This window comes from Tursiops truncatus, chromosome 19 (assembly GCF_011762595.2).
Source record: "Tursiops truncatus isolate mTurTru1 chromosome 19, mTurTru1.mat.Y, whole genome shotgun sequence".
NCBI classification, from domain to species: Eukaryota; Metazoa; Chordata; class Mammalia; order Artiodactyla; family Delphinidae; genus Tursiops; species Tursiops truncatus.
In genome coordinates this window covers 28,748,338-28,763,861 of record NC_047052.1, presented here as the reverse complement: position 1 = coordinate 28,763,861, position 15,524 = coordinate 28,748,338, and the positions used below count along the sequence as shown (strand labels likewise).

At 60.2% G+C, this 15,524-nt stretch overlaps 3 protein-coding genes and 1 long non-coding RNA gene across 4 annotated transcripts in view; 1 reads left to right on the top strand and 3 right to left on the bottom strand.

The window, feature by feature from the left end:
• Positions 1 to 1,528: 1,528 nt before the first annotated feature.
• LOC117309094 (metallothionein-1E-like) lies at positions 1,529 to 3,261 on the bottom strand. The gene is made up of 3 exons (XM_033845120.2): positions 3,124 to 3,261; positions 2,472 to 2,537; positions 1,529 to 1,759 (listed from the first exon to the last, which is right to left on the bottom strand). Exons 1-3 carry the CDS (start codon positions 3,149 to 3,151, stop codon positions 1,668 to 1,670), a joined length of 186 nt encoding a protein of 61 aa, XP_033701011.1. The 5' UTR covers positions 3,152 to 3,261; the 3' UTR covers positions 1,529 to 1,667.
• A 3,664-nt stretch (positions 3,262 to 6,925) lies between these two features.
• On the bottom strand, positions 6,926 to 8,658 carry LOC117309078 (metallothionein-1E-like). The gene is made up of 3 exons (XM_033845052.2): positions 8,521 to 8,658; positions 7,869 to 7,934; positions 6,926 to 7,156 (listed from the first exon to the last, which is right to left on the bottom strand). The coding sequence occupies exons 1-3, from the start codon at positions 8,546 to 8,548 to the stop codon at positions 7,065 to 7,067; spliced, it is 186 nt and encodes a 61-aa protein (XP_033700943.1). The 5' UTR covers positions 8,549 to 8,658; the 3' UTR covers positions 6,926 to 7,064.
• A 49-nt stretch (positions 8,659 to 8,707) lies between these two features.
• LOC117309000 (uncharacterized) overlaps positions 8,708 to 15,524 on the top strand; it is a 36,148-nt gene continuing 29,331 nt past the window's right edge. Inside the window, exons 1-2 of the long non-coding RNA XR_012327871.1 lie at positions 8,708 to 8,839; positions 10,257 to 14,217. This is a non-coding gene — a long non-coding RNA (uncharacterized lncRNA). The remainder of the gene's footprint in view (positions 8,840 to 10,256; positions 14,218 to 15,524) is intronic.
• On the bottom strand, positions 12,304 to 14,036 carry LOC117309079 (metallothionein-1E-like). The gene is made up of 3 exons (XM_033845055.2): positions 13,899 to 14,036; positions 13,247 to 13,312; positions 12,304 to 12,534 (listed from the first exon to the last, which is right to left on the bottom strand). The coding sequence occupies exons 1-3, from the start codon at positions 13,924 to 13,926 to the stop codon at positions 12,443 to 12,445; spliced, it is 186 nt and encodes a 61-aa protein (XP_033700946.1). The 5' UTR covers positions 13,927 to 14,036; the 3' UTR covers positions 12,304 to 12,442.

Genomic DNA, 15,524 nt, shown 5'->3' with positions numbered 1-15,524 from the left:
CCTCTGGCACTGCATAAGCAAGGTTCCTATCCATCCCTGCCCTCACCATGAGCTTGCTTGCAAACCAGGGAGCCTTTCTCCAGGAGCTTGTCGGGAGCTCAAGGATTCTCTGTGCACAGATGTCAGTGTGGAGAGAGCGATCGTACGGGACACCTTGCGGGAAGCCCGAGCTGGGAGCCAGGCCACTATCTCGCTCATTCCCCCTCATTGAAATTAATCTTTTGTATCGAAAGGAGGCAATGAAATCTCAGAGAGTATCAGTGACTTGCCAGGTCAGGAAGTGGCACGGTGGCTGTGAACCTGAGTGCCTGACGCCGACGCCCACGCACGCAGCACGGGCCGGCTCCCGAAATGCCCTGTGCACTCGGGGCACCTGTGGCCCATCTTGGTCCTGACTTCTGAGCCACGTGTCTCCTCTTTCTCTCGGAGTGCCCATCAAATAGGAGTTCCCTCCCCAGACCGCCAGGGGGCCCAACACCTGAAATATACTACCCGTTCCCTCAGCACACACTTGTTGCTAATAAACCCCACCAGGCCCCCCCCCGCCACGCACTGCAGCACCACCATCACTCTGCAGAGGAACACGTGAAGTCCTTCTTCTGAAACCGGGTCTCAGGGAAACAGCCGGGAAATTCCCACCAAATCCAAATCACTTTCTTTCGGGGTGTCAGGGAGCCACGGGCTGGTTTTTGAGGGAAGGGAAGATGTCAGCCTGACCTAGGGAGGTACTTGCGAAGATTCAGAGCCAAGCCCCTGCAGGGAGCTGTCACGGGTGGCGAGTGTCCTGTCCGTAGCCCTGGGCAAGCCAAGGCTGATGTTCCCTGTGGGGAGGCAGGGGGCAGAGCTGCTCCAGGCGTGTGTGGTCCACACAGTGGGGCATCTGTGAAGTGTTCCCAGGACTCGGGCACACTTTCAACGTACGTGCAGCATATGAGAGCGTCCAGTTTCCAGAATTGCTCCTCCACGTGTGAAGGTGGTTTTACGTGTTGAAGGGAAAACTGGGTGTCACATATCGTGTCCTTTGACGTGTTTTCTTCGCGATCCGTTTTACTGACCAGGGTGAAAAGTGTGGCAGAAAATACAAAGAGGTCTTTCCAGGGTGTTTTAGACGCAAGCCCCGTGCAGAAGTCACACGAGAGGGGTGTGGGATTCCATCCCCTCTGGGTACTTTTCTAGGCTCTCATCACCGAGCGCTGAGTTTGGCAGGGGCCCCCAGAGAAGGAAAATGAGAAATGGGCAACTTTCTCTGCAATCCATACTCCTAAGGGGAATAGAGGGAGTGTGTCCTCTGTGTGTCCAATGCCCTATGTCATCTGGCGAGGGTATCCTTTGGAGCTGAGAAACGGAAGCTCAAATTAACCTAAGCGGCTAAGACGCTCAGTGTGTGTGTTTTGGGGGTGTGGGGTGTGGGGGGGTACTCTTTGGTCCAGAGCCGAGGTCTCTGCACGTCCAGTCCAGTTCCCCACGCCAGCCCTGATGGGCACGGAGTCTCTTTGTCCAAGACAGACCAAGGAAGACAGAGCCAGAATAAAGTCAACAGCTTTTATTACAAGTCACAGATTTCATAGAAAAAGGAATGTAGCGTCAGGTCCGGTTGTATGAAAAACGGTAAAATGCAGGTTTGTCCTGGTTGCTCTGTGGACACCCGGGGCAGGCTCTCCGCGACATCAGGCACAGCAGCTGCACTTGTCCGAGGCCCCTTTGCAGACGCAGCCCTGGGCACACTTGGCGCAGCCCACGGGGCAGCAGGAGCAGCAGCCTGGGGAGGCAAGGGCAGCGTGCGGTCGGACCACGCGTTGTCCGGAACCACCCTTCCCAGCAGCAGGCCTGGCCCCAGCCGCCCTCGGGCCCAGACCCTGAGTTTACGATGGTGTCCTCTGTCCTGAGGTAATTGCTCTCAGACACTAGGTTCAGGTTGCCCGGCCCATCTGTGCCCAGGACAGGGCACAGCGCCTTGGAGAGACAGTGAGCAGGGCCTCTGGGGACAGGAGAAAGCCAGCCCCCACAGCACCACCAGTGATGTGAGCCAAGTCCTCAGGATCAAAGTGGAGGCAAAGCCCGCACAGAGCAGCTCCCGCTCGGGATAGGGAAGCTCTGGGCTGCTTCGACAGGAAGGGGCTGCACCAGGTCCGAGAAGCCACGCACGGCCACTGGTTCCTGTCCCTAAAGTGCTTCAGTCCCTGAGAGGACTCGGAAGCGGGACTCAGGAGGCAGGAGGACTAGTTCTAGTGACAGGTCTGAGGTTGTTTGTCGGTGGCCCGTCTGGGCCTCAGTCTCCCTGTTCTCTAGTGCGCGCCTGGGTCTCGCTCATGCCGAAGGTGATTCCAGCTCTGACTGTGAATCCCTTCCTGGTGAGGGGGGTGCCGGGAAGTCTGGTCACTGTCCTGCTCCTGCCTGCCTGCTGAGCTCTGGGCCCCCTCCTCGCACTCAGCCCAGACCCCGCATTCCCAGAGAAGGCCCCGCACACTCACTCTTCTTGCAGGAGGTGCATCTGCAGGCTTTGCAGGTGCAGGAGCCAGCGCAGCCGCAGGAGCCGCCTGCCGGGAAGGGAAAGGAGGCCAGCAGTGAGCAGGGACGGGGATGCAGGAGCCACAGCAGACGGTCAGCAGTGCCTCCCTGAGCCCTCCTCCTCTGTCAGGACCCAGCCCTGGGAGCTCGTGTCCACTCGGGCGGATAGAGAAGCCCCAGCTCCTCTCTTCTGGTCCAAGGAGAGTAGGTCCCCTCCTGATGGGACTCCACAGGGAAGGTCCCGGGCTCCAGACGCAGGCCAGGCCGACTGGGGCCGGGGGCCGGGGGCCGGGGCCCATGGCCTGAACCCCAAAGAGGCAGCGCCCCCTCCTCCCATCAAATCGTGGCAGGTCCGAGGCCTCCTCCAGACGCTGGGTCCCGGTCTAGCAATCCCCTGACCTGCCGGGTGACCTCAAGAAGGACAGCCTGGAGCCTCCGTGCCCTCAGTGTCAACGGAGAGGCAAAGGGAGACTGACGTGCCCTCAGGAGCCTGGCTACCAAGAAAGCCCTGGACCCGTGACAGGAGTCCTCCTGAGCTCAAAACTCAAAGCCCTCCCTTCTCGTCCTGTGCCCGGGAAGGGGGCATCCTAAGGCTCAAAGGCAGGGCTCCCTTACCAGTGGGGCAGGAGCACTTGGGGTCCATCTGGAGGAGGAGTGAGGCCCGAGGTCCAAAGCAAGGGGCGAAGCCGCTTCACGGGTCCGGTGGGGGCCGTGTGGGAGCGAGGAGCCCGGGGGCTCAGTTATAGGCCGAGGAGGCGGCCCGGGCGCAGAGGCCCCGCCCCCGCCTTGCACCCGCCCCGCGGCTCCGCGCCCGCGCCGCCCGCGCCGCCCGTGCCGCCCGCAGCGCCCTGGGCCGGGCTGTGAGCAACAGGCGGGGCCGAGCGCACGATTCCACGTCGGTGCCGGCTGGAGCGGAGGAACCGGGTGCCGTGCGGTAAGCGGTGTCCCAGCCCCCCGGCCGCCCCTTCCCAATGTGCCCGACGGGAGCAGCCACCGTGTTGGCGGCTTGTGCAGGAATCCGGCTCCCGCGTCCTCCGGTCTTCCCCGCCCCAGGCCCCGCGCCGCCGGCCTCCGGGTCGCCGTTTCCTGCAGCCTGAGAACAGCCCCCGCCTCCCGCTCGTGTCCCTGGCTTGGCTGGAGCCGGGGAGCGGTGTCAGAGAGCGCAGGCGGATGTGACCCTCACCACCGTTTGGCCGACCCCATGTGTCCCCGGGCGTTGCCAGCCCCGGTCCCCACCACGGTCCTTTGGAAGCGTTTTTCCGGTACCGCCTCCTGTAACCGCAGCGCGGTGAACATTGCCTTCAGCCGCGAGGCGTCACTTGTGTTTTCCTTTCCTGGGGGGATCCTGGCTCATTTGTCCGGGGGCTTCTTTGCCTAAACTTTCCAGGGGCGCGCCTCACTGTAGCCGGTCCACCCCCACGCCAGGGTGGAGGTTCCCTCATCATGGGATGCTTCCCCAGGGACGGCATCATTGTAGGTGATAGGCAGACCTGGCGGTAAATAACAAAGCGAGACAAGTGGATAGAGTTCCCTTTGAGTAGTCCTGACAGTTACTCACCATGGAGTCCATGCCAAGCCTTGTTAGTCACTTTTGCTCTTTGAGTTGTCACACCAACCGGGAAGGGAGACAGCAGCCAGGAGCCCGGTTCCCGAAGTCCAAAGTACCTGCAGTACGGGGCGGCTACTGAGGCAGGCACACAGGGCTGGGGAGTGGTGCCCTGCTTCTGTGTTTTTGTCGCTTCGCAGCTGAAAGAGGGAGTCAGTGAGCAAGCTCCCCTTTGGCCCAGAGCTGTGTCCTCGGCCCGTCTCTACCATGTCCAGCTCAATCCTGGGGGCGACCAAGGTGACACAGTAGGAATGTATTTATGATTTTGTGGCTACCTTCTGACGCTTTCCTTCAGTAGTGTTCGAGAGGTTTCTTTTGGTAGAACGTATTTCAGAAAATCACTGAAAAGAAAATGGTAAGGAAATCCTGATGCAGGTGACAGCAGAAATGGCAGGATCCTTCTGTGTCTGTGAGGAGGACACCGACTGTGCTCCTCACGGCTTTCTATCTGTAGTGTCGACGGCTCTTTGCGTGAAGGCAGGAGAACCCTCTCGGGAGAACCGGTCCCACGCTCACAGGGTCGATGGGGACGGCCCAGAGCACAGAGCTAAACACACCGTCCTTGCTTGTGTGTCTGGAAGGAGAACAGTGTCTCCTAGGCTGATGATAACAAATAAATCAATAGATAAATAAATGAATGGGTGATGTGATCGATTGCTCACTGAGTGCCCAGTATATTCTGACCTTCTTTGCATGTATTCAGTTCTTTAATCCCGAGAGCCAGACACTATTACTTTCCCTTTAGAGCAGAGCAGACGGAGCCACAGAGAGGTTATGTCCCGTGGCTGTACGTGGCACAGACGGGACTGGCCCTCCTGCAGGCTGACTGCAGCCCCGCGCCCAACCGGACACCATGTCATCCCACGAAGGGTGAGAACACTGAACACCTGGCACAGAGGCAGCAGTGGGAGAGCCCTGAGCCGGCAGCCAGAACCCTCCGCACAGCTCTGTGACCTCTCTGGGCTTCGGCCTCCCACCTCTGCAGCCAGGAGCACAGCTGGACTGTCTCCGAAGACCCTGCAGCCCTGGAAAAGGAGAGGCCGGATTCAGCCTCCAGTGATGCCATAACCGGCACCGTGTGGCCGGGAGGTGAGACAGCTGCAGTGTAGGTTTAGTCCTCTGAGTATAGGCTGTGTGCCCTTGGGTAGGTTGCTTAACCTCTCTGGAATTGGCACCATCACTCCAGACCATGCAGGTTCACCGAGTCTGTCCAAACGCTGTGGCGGTGACTCGTTCCACGGGGCTTGTTGGAGGACATCCCCACGCCCTCTGGCACTGCATAAGCAAGGTTCCTATCCATCCCTGCCCTCACCATGAGCTTGCTTGCAAACCAGGGAGCCTTTCTCCAGGAGCTTGTCGGGAGCTCAAGGATTCTCTGTGCACAGATGTCAGTGTGGAGAGAGCGATCGTACGGGACACCTTGCGGGAAGCCCGAGCTGGGAGCCAGGCCACTATCTCGCTCATTCCCCCTCATTGAAATTAATCTTTTGTATCGAAAGGAGGCAATGAAATCTCAGAGAGTATCAGTGACTTGCCAGGTCAGGAAGTGGCACGGTGGCTGTGAACCTGAGTGCCTGACGCCGACGCCCACGCACGCAGCACGGGCCGGCTCCCGAAATGCCCTGTGCACTCGGGGCACCTGTGGCCCATCTTGGTCCTGACTTCTGAGCCACGTGTCTCCTCTTTCTCTCGGAGTGCCCATCAAATAGGAGTTCCCTCCCCAGACCGCCAGGGGGCCCAACACCTGAAATATACTACCCGTTCCCTCAGCACACACTTGTTGCTAATAAACCCCACCAGGCCCCCCCACCCCACCCCCACCCCCGCGCCACGCACTGCAGCACCACCATCACTCTGCAGAGGAACACGTGAAGTCCTTCTTCTGAAACCGGGTCTCAGGGAAACAGCCGGGAAATTCCCACCAAATCCAAATCACTTTCTTTCGGGGTGTCAGGGAGCCACGGGCTGGTTTTTGAGGGAAGGGAAGATGTCAGCCTGACCTAGGGAGGTACTTGCGAAGATTCAGAGCCAAGCCCCTGCAGGGAGCTGTCACGGGTGGCGAGTGTCCTGTCCGTAGCCCTGGGCAAGCCAAGGCTGATGTTCCCTGTGGGGAGGCAGGGGGCAGAGCTGCTCCAGGCGTGTGTGGTCCACACAGTGGGGCATCTGTGAAGTGTTCCCAGGACTCGGGCACACTTTCAACGTACGTGCAGCATATGAGAGCGTCCAGTTTCCAGAATTGCTCCTCCACGTGTGAAGGTGGTTTTACGTGTTGAAGGGAAAACTGGGTGTCACATATCGTGTCCTTTGACGTGTTTTCTTCGCGATCCGTTTTACTGACCAGGGTGAAAAGTGTGGCAGAAAATACAAAGAGGTCTTTCCAGGGTGTTTTAGACGCAAGCCCCGTGCAGAAGTCACACGAGAGGGGTGTGGGATTCCATCCCCTCTGGGTACTTTTCTAGGCTCTCATCACCGAGCGCTGAGTTTGGCAGGGGCCCCCAGAGAAGGAAAATGAGAAATGGGCAACTTTCTCTGCAATCCATACTCCTAAGGGGAATAGAGGGAGTGTGTCCTCTGTGTGTCCAATGCCCTATGTCATCTGGCGAGGGTATCCTTTGGAGCTGAGGAAACGGAAGCTCAAATTAACCTAAGCGGCTAAGACGCTCAGTGTGTGTGTTTTGGGGGTGTGGGGTGTGGGGGGTACTCTTTGGTCCAGAGCCGAGGTCTCTGCACGTCCAGTCCAGTTCCCCACGCCAGCCCTGATGGGCACGGAGTCTCTTTGTCCAAGACAGACCAAGGAAGACAGAGCCAGAATAAAGTCAACAGCTTTTATTACAAGTCACAGATTTCATAGAAAAAGGAATGTAGCGTCAGGTCCGGTTGTATGAAAAACGGTAAAATGCAGGTTTGTCCTGGTTGCTCTGTGGACACCCGGGGCAGGCTCTCCGCGACATCAGGCACAGCAGCTGCACTTGTCCGAGGCCCCTTTGCAGACGCAGCCCTGGGCACACTTGGCGCAGCCCACGGGGCAGCAGGAGCAGCAGCCTGGGGAGGCAAGGGCAGCGTGCGGTCGGACCACGCGTTGTCCGGAACCACCCTTCCCAGCAGCAGGCCTGGCCCCAGCCGCCCTCGGGCCCAGACCCTGAGTTTACGATGGTGTCCTCTGTCCTGAGGTAATTGCTCTCAGACACTAGGTTCAGGTTGCCCGGCCCATCTGTGCCCAGGACAGGGCACAGCGCCTTGGAGAGACAGTGAGCAGGGCCTCTGGGGACAGGAGAAAGCCAGCCCCCACAGCACCACCAGTGATGTGAGCCAAGTCCTCAGGATCAAAGTGGAGGCAAAGCCCGCACAGAGCAGCTCCCGCTCGGGATAGGGAAGCTCTGGGCTGCTTCGACAGGAAGGGGCTGCACCAGGTCCGAGAAGCCACGCACGGCCACTGGTTCCTGTCCCTAAAGTGCTTCAGTCCCTGAGAGGACTCGGAAGCGGGACTCAGGAGGCAGGAGGACTAGTTCTAGTGACAGGTCTGAGGTTGTTTGTCGGTGGCCCGTCTGGGCCTCAGTCTCCCTGTTCTCTAGTGCGCGCCTGGGTCTCGCTCATGCCGAAGGTGATTCCAGCTCTGACTGTGAATCCCTTCCTGGTGAGGGGGGTGCCGGGAAGTCTGGTCACTGTCCTGCTCCTGCCTGCCTGCTGAGCTCTGGGCCCCCTCCTCGCACTCAGCCCAGACCCCGCATTCCCAGAGAAGGCCCCGCACACTCACTCTTCTTGCAGGAGGTGCATCTGCAGGCTTTGCAGGTGCAGGAGCCAGCGCAGCCGCAGGAGCCGCCTGCCGGGAAGGGAAAGGAGGCCAGCAGTGAGCAGGGACGGGGATGCAGGAGCCACAGCAGACGGTCAGCAGTGCCTCCCTGAGCCCTCCTCCTCTGTCAGGACCCAGCCCTGGGAGCTCGTGTCCACTCGGGCGGATAGAGAAGCCCCAGCTCCTCTCTTCTGGTCCAAGGAGAGTAGGTCCCCTCCTGATGGGACTCCACAGGGAAGGTCCCGGGCTCCAGACGCAGGCCAGGCCGACTGGGGCCGGGGGCCGGGGGCCGGGGCCCATGGCCTGAACCCCAAAGAGGCAGCGCCCCCTCCTCCCATCAAATCGTGGCAGGTCCGAGGCCTCCTCCAGACGCTGGGTCCCGGTCTAGCAATCCCCTGACCTGCCGGGTGACCTCAAGAAGGACAGCCTGGAGCCTCCGTGCCCTCAGTGTCAACGGAGAGGCAAAGGGAGACTGACGTGCCCTCAGGAGCCTGGCTACCAAGAAAGCCCTGGACCCGTGACAGGAGTCCTCCTGAGCTCAAAACTCAAAGCCCTCCCTTCTCGTCCTGTGCCCGGGAAGGGGGCATCCTAAGGCTCAAAGGCAGGGCTCCCTTACCAGTGGGGCAGGAGCACTTGGGGTCCATCTGGAGGAGGAGTGAGGCCCGAGGTCCAAAGCAAGGGGCGAAGCCGCTTCACGGGTCCGGTGGGGGCCGTGTGGGAGCGAGGAGCCCGGGGGCTCAGTTATAGGCCGAGGAGGCGGCCCGGGCGCAGAGGCCCCGCCCCCGCCTTGCACCCGCCCCGCGGCTCCGCGCCCGCGCCGCCCGCGCCGCCCGTGCCGCCCGCAGCGCCCTGGGCCGGGCTGTGAGCAACAGGCGGGGCCGAGCGCACGATTCCACGTCGGTGCCGGCTGGAGCGGAGGAACCGGGTGCCGTGCGGTAAGCGGTGTCCCAGCCCCCCGGCCGCCCCTTCCCAATGTGCCCGACGGGAGCAGCCACCGTGTTGGCGGCTTGTGCAGGAATCCGGCTCCCGCGTCCTCCGGTCTTCCCCGCCCCAGGCCCCGCGCCGCCGGCCTCCGGGTCGCCGTTTCCTGCAGCCTGAGAACAGCCCCCGCCTCCCGCTCGTGTCCCTGGCTTGGCTGGAGCCGGGGAGCGGTGTCAGAGAGCGCAGGCGGATGTGACCCTCACCACCGTTTGGCCGACCCCATGTGTCCCCGGGCGTTGCCAGCCCCGGTCCCCACCACGGTCCTTTGGAAGCGTTTTTCCGGTACCGCCTCCTGTAACCGCAGCGCGGTGAACATTGCCTTCAGCCGCGAGGCGTCACTTGTGTTTTCCTTTCCTGGGGGGATCCTGGCTCATTTGTCCGGGGGCTTCTTTGCCTAAACTTTCCAGGGGCGCGCCTCACTGTAGCCGGTCCACCCCCACGCCAGGGTGGAGGTTCCCTCATCATGGGATGCTTCCCCAGGGACGGCATCATTGTAGGTGATAGGCAGACCTGGCGGTAAATAACAAAGCGAGACAAGTGGATAGAGTTCCCTTTGAGTAGTCCTGACAGTTACTCACCATGGAGTCCATGCCAAGCCTTGTTAGTCACTTTTGCTCTTTGAGTTGTCACACCAACCGGGAAGGGAGACAGCAGCCAGGAGCCCGGTTCCCGAAGTCCAAAGTACCTGCAGTACGGGGCGGCTACTGAGGCAGGCACACAGGGCTGGGGAGTGGTGCCCTGCTTCTGTGTTTTTGTCGCTTCGCAGCTGAAAGAGGGAGTCAGTGAGCAAGCTCCCCTTTGGCCCAGAGCTGTGTCCTCGGCCCGTCTCTACCATGTCCAGCTCAATCCTGGGGGCGACCAAGGTGACACAGTAGGAATGTATTTATGATTTTGTGGCTACCTTCTGACGCTTTCCTTCAGTAGTGTTCGAGAGGTTTCTTTTGGTAGAACGTATTTCAGAAAATCACTGAAAAGAAAATGGTAAGGAAATCCTGATGCAGGTGACAGCAGAAATGGCAGGATCCTTCTGTGTCTGTGAGGAGGACACCGACTGTGCTCCTCACGGCTTTCTATCTGTAGTGTCGACGGCTCTTTGCGTGAAGGCAGGAGAACCCTCTCGGGAGAACCGGTCCCACGCTCACAGGGTCGATGGGGACGGCCCAGAGCACAGAGCTAAACACACCGTCCTTGCTTGTGTGTCTGGAAGGAGAACAGTGTCTCCTAGGCTGATGATAACAAATAAATCAATAGATAAATAAATGAATGGGTGATGTGATCGATTGCTCACTGAGTGCCCAGTATATTCTGACCTTCTTTGCATGTATTCAGTTCTTTAATCCCGAGAGCCAGACACTATTACTTTCCCTTTAGAGCAGAGCAGACGGAGCCACAGAGAGGTTATGTCCCGTGGCTGTACGTGGCACAGACGGGACTGGCCCTCCTGCAGGCTGACTGCAGCCCCGCGCCCAACCGGACACCATGTCATCCCACGAAGGGTGAGAACACTGAACACCTGGCACAGAGGCAGCAGTGGGAGAGCCCTGAGCCGGCAGCCAGAACCCTCCGCACAGCTCTGTGACCTCTCTGGGCTTCGGCCTCCCACCTCTGCAGCCAGGAGCACAGCTGGACTGTCTCCGAAGACCCTGCAGCCCTGGAAAAGGAGAGGCCGGATTCAGCCTCCAGTGATGCCATAACCGGCACCGTGTGGCCGGGAGGTGAGACAGCTGCAGTGTAGGTTTAGTCCTCTGAGTATAGGCTGTGTGCCCTTGGGTAGGTTGCTTAACCTCTCTGGAATTGGCACCATCACTCCAGACCATGCAGGTTCACCGAGTCTGTCCAAACGCTGTGGCGGTGACTCGTTCCACGGGGCTTGTTGGAGGACATCCCCACGCCCTCTGGCACTGCATAAGCAAGGTTCCTATCCATCCCTGCCCTCACCATGAGCTTGCTTGCAAACCAGGGAGCCTTTCTCCAGGAGCTTGTCGGGAGCTCAAGGATTCTCTGTGCACAGATGTCAGTGTGGAGAGAGCGATCGTACGGGACACCTTGCGGGAAGCCCGAGCTGGGAGCCAGGCCACTATCTCGCTCATTCCCCCTCATTGAAATTAATCTTTTGTATCGAAAGGAGGCAATGAAATCTCAGAGAGTATCAGTGACTTGCCAGGTCAGGAAGTGGCACGGTGGCTGTGAACCTGAGTGCCTGACGCCGACGCCCACGCACGCAGCACGGGCCGGCTCCCGAAATGCCCTGTGCACTCGGGGCACCTGTGGCCCATCTTGGTCCTGACTTCTGAGCCACGTGTCTCCTCTTTCTCTCGGAGTGCCCATCAAATAGGAGTTCCCTCCCCAGACCGCCAGGGGGCCCAACACCTGAAATATACTACCCGTTCCCTCAGCACACACTTGTTGCTAATAAACCCCACCAGGCCCCCCCGCCACGCACTGCAGCACCACCATCACTCTGCAGAGGAACACGTGAAGTCCTTCTTCTGAAACCGGGTCTCAGGGAAACAGCCGGGAAATTCCCACCAAATCCAAATCACTTTCTTTCGGGGTGTCAGGGAGCCACGGGCTGGTTTTTGAGGGAAGGGAAGATGTCAGCCTGACCTAGGGAGGTACTTGCGAAGATTCAGAGCCAAGCCCCTGCAGGGAGCTGTCACGGGTGGCGAGTGTCCTGTCCGTAGCCCTGGGCAAGCCAAGGCTGATGTTCCCTGTGGGGAGGCAGGGGGCAGAGCTGCTCCAGGCGTGTGTGGTCCACACAGTGGGGCATCTGTGAAGTGTTCCCAGGACTCGGGCACACTTTCAACGTACGTGCAGCATATGAGAGCGTCCAGTTTCCAGAATTGCTCCTCCACGTGTGAAGGTGGTTTTACGTGTTGAAGGGAAAACTGGGTGTCACATATCGTGTCCTTTGACGTGTTTTCTTCGCGATCCGTTTTACTGACCAGGGTGAAAACTGTGGCAGAAAATACAAAGAGGTCTTTCCAGGGTGTTTTAGACGCAAGCCCCGTGCAGAAGTCACACGAGAGGGGTGTGGGATTCCATCCCCTCTGGGTACTTTTCTAGGCTCTCATCACCGAGCGCTGAGTTTGGCAGGGGCCCCCAGAGAAGGAAAATGAGAAATGGGCAACTTTCTCTGCAATCCATACTCCTAAGGGGAATAGAGGGAGTGTGTCCTCTGTGTGTCCAATGCCCTATGTCATCTGGCGAGGGTATCCTTTGGAGCTGAGAAACGGAAGCTCAAATTAACCTAAGCGGCTAAGACGCTCAGTGTGTGTGTTTTGGGGGTGTGGGGTGTGGGGGGGTACTCTTTGGTCCAGAGCCGAGGTCTCTGCACGTCCAGTCCAGTTCCCCACGCCAGCCCTGATGGGCACGGAGTCTCTTTGTCCAAGACAGACCAAGGAAGACAGAGCCAGAATAAAGTCAACAGCTTTTATTACAAGTCACAGATTTCATAGAAAAAGGAATGTAGCGTCAGGTCCGGTTGTATGAAAAACGGTAAAATGCAGGTTTGTCCTGGTTGCTCTGTGGACACCCGGGGCAGGCTCTCCGCGACATCAGGCACAGCAGCTGCACTTGTCCGAGGCCCCTTTGCAGACGCAGCCCTGGGCACACTTGGCGCAGCCCACGGGGCAGCAGGAGCAGCAGCCTGGGGAGGCAAGGGCAGCGTGCGGTCGGACCACGCGTTGTCCGGAACCACCCTTCCCAGCAGCAGGCCTGGCCCCAGCCGCCCTCGGGCCCAGACCCTGAGTTTACGATGGTGTCCTCTGTCCTGAGGTAATTGCTCTCAGACACTAGGTTCAGGTTGCCCGGCCCATCTGTGCCCAGGACAGGGCACAGCGCCTTGGAGAGACAGTGAGCAGGGCCTCTGGGGACAGGAGAAAGCCAGCCCCCACAGCACCACCAGTGATGTGAGCCAAGTCCTCAGGATCAAAGTGGAGGCAAAGCCCGCACAGAGCAGCTCCCGCTCGGGATAGGGAAGCTCTGGGCTGCTTCGACAGGAAGGGGCTGCACCAGGTCCGAGAAGCCACGCACGGCCACTGGTTCCTGTCCCTAAAGTGCTTCAGTCCCTGAGAGGACTCGGAAGCGGGACTCAGGAGGCAGGAGGACTAGTTCTAGTGACAGGTCTGAGGTTGTTTGTCGGTGGCCCGTCTGGGCCTCAGTCTCCCTGTTCTCTAGTGCGCGCCTGGGTCTCGCTCATGCCGAAGGTGATTCCAGCTCTGACTGTGAATCCCTTCCTGGTGAGGGGGGTGCCGGGAAGTCTGGTCACTGTCCTGCTCCTGCCTGCCTGCTGAGCTCTGGGCCCCCTCCTCGCACTCAGCCCAGACCCCGCATTCCCAGAGAAGGCCCCGCACACTCACTCTTCTTGCAGGAGGTGCATCTGCAGGCTTTGCAGGTGCAGGAGCCAGCGCAGCCGCAGGAGCCGCCTGCCGGGAAGGGAAAGGAGGCCAGCAGTGAGCAGGGACGGGGATGCAGGAGCCACAGCAGACGGTCAGCAGTGCCTCCCTGAGCCCTCCTCCTCTGTCAGGACCCAGCCCTGGGAGCTCGTGTCCACTCGGGCGGATAGAGAAGCCCCAGCTCCTCTCTTCTGGTCCAAGGAGAGTAGGTCCCCTCCTGATGGGACTCCACAGGGAAGGTCCCGGGCTCCAGACGCAGGCCAGGCCGACTGGGGCCGGGGGCCGGGGGCCGGGGCCCATGGCCTGAACCCCAAAGAGGCAGCGCCCCCTCCTCCCATCAAATCGTGGCAGGTCCGAGGCCTCCTCCAGACGCTGGGTCCCGGTCTAGCAATCCCCTGACCTGCCGGGTGACCTCAAGAAGGACAGCCTGGAGCCTCCGTGCCCTCAGTGTCAACGGAGAGGCAAAGGGAGACTGACGTGCCCTCAGGAGCCTGGCTACCAAGAAAGCCCTGGACCCGTGACAGGAGTCCTCCTGAGCTCAAAACTCAAAGCCCTCCCTTCTCGTCCTGTGCCCGGGAAGGGGGCATCCTAAGGCTCAAAGGCAGGGCTCCCTTACCAGTGGGGCAGGAGCACTTGGGGTCCATCTGGAGGAGGAGTGAGGCCCGAGGTCCAAAGCAAGGGGCGAAGCCGCTTCACGGGTCCGGTGGGGGCCGTGTGGGAGCGAGGAGCCCGGGGGCTCAGTTATAGGCCGAGGAGGCGGCCCGGGCGCAGAGGCCCCGCCCCCGCCTTGCACCCGCCCCGCGGCTCCGCGCCCGCGCCGCCCGCGCCGCCCGTGCCGCCCGCAGCGCCCTGGGCCGGGCTGTGAGCAACAGGCGGGGCCGAGCGCACGATTCCACGTCGGTGCCGGCTGGAGCGGAGGAACCGGGTGCCGTGCGGTAAGCGGTGTCCCAGCCCCCCGGCCGCCCCTTCCCAATGTGCCCGACGGGAGCAGCCACCGTGTTGGCGGCTTGTGCAGGAATCCGGCTCCCGCGTCCTCCGGTCTTCCCCGCCCCAGGCCCCGCGCCGCCGGCCTCCGGGTCGCCGTTTCCTGCAGCCTGAGAACAGCCCCCGCCTCCCGCTCGTGTCCCTGGCTTGGCTGGAGCCGGGGAGCGGTGTCAGAGAGCGCAGGCGGATGTGACCCTCACCACCGTTTGGCCGACCCCATGTGTCCCCGGGCGTTGCCAGCCCCGGTCCCCACCACGGTCCTTTGGAAGCGTTTTTCCGGTACCGCCTCCTGTAACCGCAGCGCGGTGAACATTGCCTTCAGCCGCGAGGCGTCACTTGTGTTTTCCTTTCCTGGGGGGATCCTGGCTCATTTGTCCGGGGGCTTCTTTGCCTAAACTTTCCAGGGGCGCGCCTCACTGTAGCCGGTCCACCCCCACGCCAGGGTGGAGGTTCCCTCATCATGGGATGCTTCCCCAGGGACGGCATCATTGTAGGTGATAGGCAGACCTGGCGGTAAATAACAAAGCGAGACAAGTGGATAGAGTTCCCTTTGAGTAGTCCTGACAGTTACTCACCATGGAGTCCATGCCAAGCCTTGTTAGTCACTTTTGCTCTTTGAGTTGTCACACCAACCGGGAAGGGAGACAGCAGCCAGGAGCCCGGTTCCCGAAGTCCAAAGTACCTGCAGTACGGGGCGGCTACTGAGGCAGGCACACAGGGCTGGGGAGTGGTGCCCTGCTTCTGTGTTTTTGTCGCTTCGCAGCTGAAAGAGGGAGTCAGTGAGCAAGCTCCCCTTTGGCCCAGAGCTGTGTCCTCGGCCCGTCTCTACCATGTCCAGCTCAATCCTGGGGGCGACCAAGGTGACACAGTAGGAATGTATTTATGATTTTGTGGCTACCTTCTGACGCTTTCCTTCAGTAGTGTTCGAGAGGTTTCTTTTGGTAGAACGTATTTCAGAAAATCACTGAAAAGAAAATGGTAAGGAAATCCTGATGCAGGTGACAGCAGAAATGGCAGGATCCTTCTGTGTCTGTGAGGAGGACACCGACTGTGCTCCTCACGGCTTTCTATCTGTAGTGTCGACGGCTCTTTGCGTGAAGGCAGGAGAACCCTCTCGGGAGAACCGGTCCCACGCTCACAGGGTCGATGGGGACGGCCCAGAGCACAGAGCTAAACACACCGTCCTTGCTTGTGTGTCTGGAAGGAGAACAGTGTCTCCTAGGCTGATGATAACAAATAAATCAATAGATAAATAAAT

Bases quoted from the DNA above. Each gene is read 5' to 3' on its own strand.
- LOC117309094 (XM_033845120.2), bottom strand. From the start codon at position 3,151: ATGGACCCCAAGTGCTCCTGCCCCACTG. The intron at 2,538-3,123 runs GTAAGGGAGCCC...CCTTCCCGGCAG, and splicing joins CAAGTGCTCCTGCCCCACTG to GCGGCTCCTGCGGCTGCGCT. The intron at 1,760-2,471 runs GTGAGTGTGCGG...TTGCCTCCCCAG, and splicing joins ATGCACCTCCTGCAAGAAGA to GCTGCTGCTCCTGCTGCCCC.
- LOC117309078 (XM_033845052.2), bottom strand. From the start codon at position 8,548: ATGGACCCCAAGTGCTCCTGCCCCACTG. The intron at 7,935-8,520 runs GTAAGGGAGCCC...CCTTCCCGGCAG, and splicing joins CAAGTGCTCCTGCCCCACTG to GCGGCTCCTGCGGCTGCGCT. The intron at 7,157-7,868 runs GTGAGTGTGCGG...TTGCCTCCCCAG, and splicing joins ATGCACCTCCTGCAAGAAGA to GCTGCTGCTCCTGCTGCCCC.
- LOC117309079 (XM_033845055.2), bottom strand. From the start codon at position 13,926: ATGGACCCCAAGTGCTCCTGCCCCACTG. The intron at 13,313-13,898 runs GTAAGGGAGCCC...CCTTCCCGGCAG, and splicing joins CAAGTGCTCCTGCCCCACTG to GCGGCTCCTGCGGCTGCGCT. The intron at 12,535-13,246 runs GTGAGTGTGCGG...TTGCCTCCCCAG, and splicing joins ATGCACCTCCTGCAAGAAGA to GCTGCTGCTCCTGCTGCCCC.